The sequence below is a fragment of the Pimephales promelas genome, chromosome 18, assembly GCF_988280905.1.
Source record: "Pimephales promelas chromosome 18, fPimPro1.hap1.1, whole genome shotgun sequence".
Classification (NCBI taxonomy): Eukaryota; Metazoa; Chordata; class Actinopteri; order Cypriniformes; family Leuciscidae; genus Pimephales; species Pimephales promelas.
Window position 1 is genome coordinate 27,156,099 of NC_142786.1, and position 9,584 is coordinate 27,165,682.

At 38.3% G+C, this 9,584-nt stretch overlaps 1 protein-coding gene across 1 annotated transcript; it reads right to left on the reverse strand.

Moving 5' to 3' along the window:
* Positions 1-4,467: 4,467 nt before the first annotated feature.
* lratd2a (LRAT domain containing 2a) lies at positions 4,468-7,681 on the reverse strand. Its single transcript, XM_039681214.2, has one exon. The coding sequence runs from the start codon at positions 7,165-7,167 to the stop codon at positions 6,358-6,360; it is 810 nt and encodes a 269-aa protein (XP_039537148.1). The 5' UTR covers positions 7,168-7,681; the 3' UTR covers positions 4,468-6,357.
* Positions 7,682-9,584: the final 1,903 nt, after the last annotated feature.

Consider the following 9,584-nt stretch of genomic DNA (forward strand, 5'->3'; position numbering starts at 1 on the left):
GAAGTCATTTCATCCATTAATTCAGTGTCATTACGCTGTTAAGGACAAACTCTTAAAACTTTAAAAGCTTTTAAGAACATATCGGCACTCTTTCATATGTCTTTCATGCAGGAAAGGAACTGAATTCAACATACCTTTCTAAAAAATGGATTGTTTTTTCTAAGACTGGGAAAAAGCAATATTTCATGAGTCCAGTAGTGGCTTCAATGTTCCTTTATGATAGCTTTTATGTTGTCGATCAAATAGGTTTTTCTTCTGGAGAAATAAGATATATAATCAAACAAGCTTTCCTCTTTCTAGGATGTTCAAAGCAAAACACAGACAGTGGGTAAAAGTTAATTTGACAACATAGGCTGGAAAAATTGTTTCATGACATGTTTGTCTTTCATGTGGAAGAATAAGTAATTAAATACAAGATAAAACAAGCACTTAAATAACTAAAGTTTATATTCAGCAATAGTTCTTGCAATTTAAAAAATAAGTTTATTATAATTCATGTTAAGTTTTGTATTAATATGATATTAAAATTTTGTATTGATATGGCCAGCAGCCATATCACCCTGTAGCCCAAGACTGGTTGCCCATTAAAGGTAAGCAGGGCTGAGCCTGGTTAGTACCTGGATGGGAGACCTTCTGAGAAAGCCAGGTTGCTGCTGGTAGCTCACCCTGTGGTCTGTGTGGGTCCTACTGCCCCAGCAAAGTGATGGGGACACTATGCTGTCAAAAAGAGGACTGTCCTTCGGATGAGACGTTAAACCGAGGTCCTGACTCTCTGTGGTCATAAAAAATCCCAGGATGTCTTTCGTAAGAGCAGGGGTGTAACCCCGGCATCCTGGCCAAATTTGCCCAGTAGCCTCTGTCCATCATGGCCTCCTAATCATCCCCATATACACCAATTGGCTTCATCACTGTCTCCTCTCCACCAGTAAGCTAGTGTGTGGTGAGCGTTCTGGCGCACTATGGCTGCCGTCGCATCATCCAGGTGGATGCTGCACATTGGTGGTGGTTGAGGAGATCCCCCCCTTCTATGTGAAGCGCTTTGAGTGTCCAGAAAAGTGCTATATAAATGTAACGAATTATTAATTATTATTAATTATTAATAATAATAATAAACTAGATTGTTCTCACATAGAACATCTCTATAGTTGTTGCAATAAGATATAGAAAAGGTGACTTGCCTTTAGATCCAAAAGAGGTCTTTTTAAAGGCATAGCAAGGAAGAATTAAAGAGTTCTTGTTTAATCTTTCTGATTCGAGTCATTTAAAAAAAAATACAGCAGAGCCTTTAAATGAGGAAAAAACGGTGCACCTTTAACAATACAATGTTACTGCATTTACATGTTTTTTTGGCATAAGTGTCATTGTTTTAAATATTATGTTCTGTATAGTGTGTTTCGTTCACGTTGCTCATTCAGTTTGTCATGTGATGATTCACAAATGTGTAAACATGACTGATAACTGTACACAACGAATGGTTATAGGACATTATTGCATAAATCCAATTCAATTGGACTTACCGGGATGGTTTAGAATCCCCAATATTATATATTTCTCCTTTAATTGCATTGCCTCCTGATGTTGCAAATGTACACAATGTTCATCCATGTTTTTGACTGCGCAAGATCTCAACTAAAACAGTGAAACTTTTCGAGTGAAACTTTGAAGTGAAGTTGGAGAAAACTGTCAAGGTAGACTGTGATAGAACAACCAAACTCAGAGCGGCTTTCAGACCGAGAGGCAGGTTACAACACCTGAGGAACTGTGTGTGTGTGTGTGTTAGAAATAGAGAAACAGCGATATCAACACTAACTACAGCACTTCACATTTCACGACTCTTTGAGAGTGGTTAGAAGGAAGACATTTTTGAAAAGCAGTTTTAAATCATGCCTGGAGTTTGAGAACATCTCAAAACGTTTTGAAGCCAAATTTGTGAAATGATGAGACTAAAATTGAGCTCTCTGCCTGAGAGTAAAGCATAGTTGGCACAAACCAAATGCTCCACACAGTATCACTTTGTTCACCAGTATATGAGAACCTGTTTCAGTTGGTCAAAGATCTGCATCTAGAGTGAAGATTGATTTCCCATCAGGACAATGACACAAATCACACAACAAAAAGGATAAAAGGATGGCTTGGGATAAAAAGGTTTGTGCTCTGGAATTGCTGCGGCTGGAGCCAAGCTTGAATCCAATCGAAAATATTTGGCACCATGACTCGACAATTGCTGTCCACCGACGCTCTCGTCTAATCTAGCAGAACAAATTTGCATTGAAGAGCAGGTAAAAATGCCAAATGTAAATGTGTGACGCTCAAACAGACAGACCCAATAAGATCCACGGCTGTTTGAGATACGCACAAAGAATTAACTGGGATTGGAAAATGTACTTTTGCAAGGGAGACGTGTTTGCCATTTCAGAGAAATAAATCTGTAAATGTTTTGGTCTGTAAATGTGTTGAGGGACAAAATGTACAGATTGGAAATATGGAAATAGAACAGCTGCTTCTACCTCTTCGCAACAGGAAGATTCATAAGTAAGAAGTGAAAAAGCAAATTGACAGCAAGCAACTTCCTTCCTGCTCGTTTTTCACCTTTAGTCTTTTATGGCACTGAATGAGAGGCTATAGTGTTATAAACAGTGTTCAAAAAGGCTTAATCTCCAATATTACAATATTAGCATAATTTAAACACGATTTTAAAAAGCATTTTGTTAAGCCCTGAGGTTATCAAAGGTATATCATTAAAGGACACGCTTTTAACTTGCATGGAAATTGTGACTCAATATTAATTAAATATTATTATCAAAGTCTATTGAATGCTTCAGACATTACGGCTAAAGTAGATTTACATAATGATTCAGGTGTGAAGAGTCTCATAATGAGATAATGAGAAGCAAGGAAAAGGTTTTGCTGTGGTTAAATAAGCACGTTTGACAAAGTCGATAAGCTCTTTAAGCATTGACAAATGAGCTTCACAAGTTCACCTCAACCCCAGTCATGTGATGTAAAGGTCGGCCAAAAACCATGTGGCTGATAAGGACAGTCGATTTGATAAAAGTTACTGGACTACTCTTTATATATATATATATATATATTTGTTTTTGTTTATTAGTGAATATATGAAGCTACAATGGGATTTTGATGAATGTCGCTTGAATACACATTCAATTATTTCGATTTTTCTTTCTTTCTTTCTTTATTTTATTTAACATGGATAATCAATACTGCTACAATATGTACACTGGGATTTTACAAATGGCACACTCTTTTTAAATATTTAGATTTTATTGATGTACATATGTAAGCTTGTACTCGTTCTGGAAACATTCCTCTAATTGTATCCTCTTTTTGAAGGCCAAACTAAGTAGTTTGGCTTTCGCAAAGAAACAAAAACAGCGTCAGGCTGGTGGCAACAATAATACAGCGAGAATAAAAGTCACGCCTCCTGTCTTTGCGTATACATTTGGCCAGTGATATGAAGCGTTAAGAAGGCGTGGCTGAATCTCCACTTTTACAAAGAATATCTCTTTGGGTTTGAGACTTCGAGCTCTGCAGATCTTATACATGCACAAACAGCTACATAACACACTAAAGAAAAAGGAAAACAACAAATCAAATCATATGACCCCTTCAAATAAGAGAAATCTGGAACTGATTGAATTGGAACTGTTTTAAAGATCTCAGAGAAATCTGAAAGCCCTACAATATCCATGGCCTAATATAACTCTTGCATAGTCCAAATCAATAGAGCCGTTTGATCATAATGGCAATGGGTTGGCCAACCTGGAAGGTTGCCATGGATTCCCTAAGGAATTTCTAAAGCTAATTCTATTCTGGGTTTTAGCACGGCAAACTGAAAACAGCTCTATGGCTGAAATGCCTAACTATTCACAGAAGAGCTGAAGGGACTAGGCAGAAACCTGTACTCACTGAGTCAGATCACAATTCAAAACATCACAGACTAAGTGCTCATTAGGGGGCTGTTGTCTCAAGCTGGCAATAGTGTTGGCTTTCCAGTGATTCACAAAGACCGTCTTGTTGCCTTTGCGGGCAACCATTACTCACTCACAGTATGGCAGATGTAATTACTTCCCTGTTTCCCAGCATCTCGTGTTTACTCAGTGTGGACCTGTGGCAGTGCGATAGGGCTCAAATCATAAAACATGCTTTCCTCATCTAACAAAACACATCTTCTGTGGCGTATCTCAAAGGCACGGCTATAGAGAGAGATAAGTCATACTGAGTTTCTGTGACACTGTGTTTTGACCCTTCAGATTGTCCATGCATTTCAAGTTTGACCACCTGATGTTTTCCCAAGAGGTCAAAGTCCAGTTTGGATGAAGCAATTACCTGATCAACATCTCATGATCTCACGACTGAATGGCTCACTGCTATGAACTACTGCCTGTGGCATTTATAGGGCTCTTATTATTGAGTGTTGATGCAGAGATGTGGCTTTTGGCATATCCAGGCTTAGTAAACTGTTTTTACTACAGCCTCACATCATCAATTCAATTCACACACTCAGAGAAAATTGTAAACTTCACAAGTGGGAGGCAAATTAGAAGGTACACCAACTTTGGCAGGCTTGCAAATGAAAGTCGTGCAGAGTTTGCGGGGTATTGAAGAGGCTCACGATTAAGGCATTTGCTGAATATTAAAACACTACATCAAATGATTTCTATCCGATTTTTTTTTAAACAAACTCTTGTTTACACCTGCAGCATTCTAACCCAGCCATATTAAGTGGCCTCTGTCAATTAAAAAAAAGTCCAATATAAACAGAAGGATGTCTACATCTGATCTAAGTTAAGTCAACAACGTATTTGACCGTTAGACGTACTCACGTACATTAGAAAACAACGTTAGCTTCTAGCTGCGTTGTACATCATGTCAATTAGCTTCATTAACGTATATCTGTAAATAACCGAGATAACAAATGTTAACAGTGTTGTGCTGAATGATTCATGTAAATACTGTAGCACCAAACGGTGATGGCAACGATATGCGGGTTATCATGTTTACACTGTGACCTGTAACGTTACATCATCTTTTCATCGACCTTCTCAACAATAAAATTATTAATATAACCCTCCAATGCATATAAGGCCCTTTAGGTGACTTCAAGATGATATATAATTTTTCTGTCTCCAAAAATCACCAATTGCCTCTTGTGAAATGTCTCCTACTGTGACAGCTGCCGTAACGCCCGAGAGGGGCGTGGCTTAGCCATAGGTCAATTGCCTACCCTACCTTTAAAGGTGTTTGATGACTGACGTCTGTCTAACTCTGCATAGTATGAAACATGCTGATGACGTATGATGTCTACACGAGCAGGCTGCACGGAGGTGTGGAAATACAAACTTTGACAGGACATCATCGTATCATCGACATTTGAATGCAATGATTGGACAAACATCCTTTGGTCCTAAGCCTTTCACAGATGATATATGTGTACAAAAATATGTATACCACTTATATAGGCATAAATAGATCAAATACAAATAACCAGCATAATGAAAAAAAAAATGTGTCTGGAACAAATCACCAACACTGCCTTTAAGAAATGCCCCATACTGACCCAGCTAAAGCACTAATTGTGAGGTCAGCTATGTTCATGTGTATTGAGAAAAACAGGAATAACAGAAAGAGGGTATATAGGTGGATTTAGTCACAGTTTACTTGCTTCAATTTCATCTGTGCCAAAACTTTTATAAAGGAAGGTCCACATTTAAGGAGTTATGGCAATTTTGCAACTCATAGAGAGCCTGATTATACATGATAAAGAACAGCTTACAACTTGAGAGCATTTTAAAAACAATACCATCATCTGACTAAAATTCTTTTAATAACTGAGTGTGACATTTTTCTAACATAATTTGTCATAATGTCAGATGAACCATCATAATACGTGATGTCATGAATCTCACGAAGCCCCAAAATTAAGAAGAAAAAAAACAACATTTTTGGCCGAAATGAAGCATATAGAAATGTTTTACATTGTAACATTATTTTTAACACATTGCCATAGAGTGCTTTACTGTTTTTATAAAGGTGATTGTGAAGAAAAGAAAAATTAGGACACAATTTTTGGCAAATTATTTAAGTGACATCCTTCTCTTATATAGTCCCTGACATGACAGATCATCAATGGGAGTGGCGCATTGATATGATGAAGAGTTACTGTATCATTTGTGTGCTGTAGGCTACTGACATAATCTTAAAACTGTTCTTAAAACAGTTATTTAAGTTAAAAAAATCTTCTATATTTCTTTTGATTTCGAAGGGAAATGTTCTGAACGGCTTTCGTGAGAATCACAGATAGCTTATATGTTGTTGTTCCGCTACCTGTTGCATGTGTCAATGAACGTTCGCTTCACTTCCGCTATGGCTTAAATGATGCGCCAACTCCTGTATAACAGCCGCTTTACCGATCTGATCATTTCTCCTCTTTTCCATGATCAAATCCTCCAAACTCTGAAACTCCAGAATATGAAACTGTTTGTCAGGCAAAAGGATCTTTAATCTGTACGGCTGTTTTCCTATCCGTATCTCCACTCCCATCTTGAACTCCCGCTTACCGAATTTGCACCAGGCGGCGAAACACTCCGAATTTCTCCAACTTAATTCTCTGTCTTTCGCTCCCACCTGCTCCATTGCGTTCTGCACCACCATGTCACAACTCAGGGGTTTGAATTTGTACAGCTCGTTTACGATCCTGCCCCTCCTGCCCTGACTAGCATCGGTCAGAAAACTGTTCTTGACCTCCGCCCGATGCAGGTGCACCACCTGGAAGTCCCCGACGTACACAGCCCAGTGCGGGTACTGGCCGGTGGACACGAACTCCAGAACGTCTCCGGGCTTACATTTGTTCAGTAAATTCTCCGGGCTAAACGTCTCCAGTTCCCTAGTGTTGCCACTCTTCTCGTAAATGCACTCGTCTCGGTGGTAAACTGCGCAGCCCAGCTCGTTGTACGGCGTCTCGTTCTCCTTTTGCTCCGGTCCATCGACATGTTGATGATGATTATCGTCCAGTTCGTCGTCGTCGGTCGCGAAAATGTACGAGACCCCGATCCGCGGGCCGTCTTCCTCCGCGTCCAGTCCGTTCGGGTCAGTCGTGGGAACTTCGGCGTAACTTAGGTGTGACAGTTTGTCAACCTGGTTGCCCATATATGCCACTTCAGCAGCGGACAGATGGAGTGAAACGAGCTCCACCTGTTACGAGCAGAGAGATGTGGACATCTGGAAGTAGATTCGCTGCGATGCTCGTCTGCGCATATGGTCGCTTACTAAAGCTAGATCCGCGCGCATCACAATAACAGACCGACACAAAGTCTACTTTTCATAAGAGTTACGTTATTGTTTGGGATAAGTAAATGCATTACATCCAGTGTGTAGCGTACATCCAATGATTCGTGTTGTTGCTCCACGCAGTTAGTAGTTAGGCTACTTAGTAGTCCTATCACACCTGATGTGTCCAAGTTCTTCAAAGCTTCATACTGATGAAATGAATAAAATGTTTCTGCGGAATCCGAATAGAGAAAGGCAAACACGTTATTCGCGTCTTTACAGTTACGTAAAGCGGGTTGTCTCTCTCGTGCAGCGAATGTCAAAATGCTACCGATGGCTTGAACTGCGTCTGCTGCTGTTTGCTCGGGTCTATCAGATATGCGAACTGAACTAACAGGCAGAGCTGAAAAAAAAAATAAAACCAGTCACACTTACACGCGCTCCCTTATTTAAAGAGACATTACTGAAAAAAGCATAACACGATTTAAAGCAGTTTAGACAGACACCATCAATTTAATATGTGAAGTAGCTTTATCAACCGCAAACAAAACTAGCAAAACCTAGGCTAATTCTATGAGAATGTGAAATATAAAGAATGATGTCATTAGAATCACGTTTAGAACAACTTTTTCTAGCCAAACAATAAAAACATTGACAGCCAATCAGTAGACAAGCCTATCGTGCTTTAAAAAAAAAGAGCATTAGGCTAATGCTGCCACATTTTATCGTATTATAAATAGGTTTCCTGGTCAGAAATTGGACAAAACACCCCTCTAAAGTCATAAATGAGAAAATAATTTTGATACCCGAGTTTCCGGCGTACTAAAAACTTTAAACGCAGATATAGGAGAATTAATTATTGCTTTTGTGACTCTTTATTAGTTTGTTAACACAACAGATAGCACAAGTCTATTTGATGTGATGTTTACATCTGGAGGACGTATTTTTAAGAGTGTTTCATTTGCAATACGTCTATAGGATGTTTCCTGTCAGATGTCAAATCGTTTAGAAGATGTCAGTTTAACATGCATTCATCTTAAAGACATCTTCTAAACGCCTATTTGACATCTGACAGGAAACATCCTATGCGTATTGCAGATGAGCAAACACTCTTAAAAATACGTCTTCCAGATGTAAACATCACATCAAATAGACTTGTGCTATCTGGTTAGGCTAGATATCACACATCCCTGATAGCACATCACAGAGACGTCTATTTGATGTGTGTGTTTACATCTGGAAGGCACGTTTTTTAAAGTGTTTGCTCATCTGTAATACGTCTATTGGACATTTTCTGTCAGATGTCAAATAGACGTTTAGAAGATGTCTTTAAGATGTAATGATTTAAAATGAATGTTAAATAGATGTTAGTAAAAAGCAGATGCTTTCCAGATGAAGTAATCTTTAACAGACATCTTGCAGACGTATGGGAAGCTTCATCTGGAAAGCATCTGCTGTGTAGAAACATCTGACAAATGTTTTTAAGATGTCAGTTTTACATTCATTCTAAATCATAAACATCTTTAAGATATTTTCTATATGTCAGTTTAACAACAGAACGGAAACGAGACGTATTGCTGATGATTAAACACAACTTTCATAAAAAAAAAAAAAAAAAATAGGAAATAGCATATTTGACCGAAATTCAAAAATCCTCAGCAAGCTCTCAGATAGAATAATGTGACACTATTTTATTCAAAATTTCTTCAAAACATTTTGACTTCAATAAGATTTCCCCAAGAAATAGGCAAGACTAAACCATGTTGTTCTCAATGATTCCTATTCTTTCCATCAAAAGCTTGTAATCACGACTTCAGAAGTGGGGAAGGACATCATTTCTGATAACATGTAATGGCAGCAAAGCAACAGACAACATGCTGTTTATTTTTCCAACTGATGAACAATAAAACTATTGACAGCCAGTCAGAATCCAACTGAGCTTGCACATTTGAAACATAGACGACATAAACAGCACTTATAATAAACAGAGCGTCATTGTCTTGGCGTGGACGTGAAAGCAGTTATCATTATGTAATTATATAGTTATCAGTATAGTAGTTATTGGCTATTATAGTTGTCGTCCTTGGTGTAAACGCACCTTAGCATCTCTATTGCAGGTTGTGAATGACTTACTACAGCTATAGGCAATTAATATCCATAACATTATCACATAATATTGGGACACATTTTAATGGGGTTTGTGCTACTGATGAAAGTCTACAAACACTCCTGTTCACAAATGAGGTCTATTTAAAGTGAGCCTCAAGTCTTTTCAACTGTAAATAAAAGTATTTAAC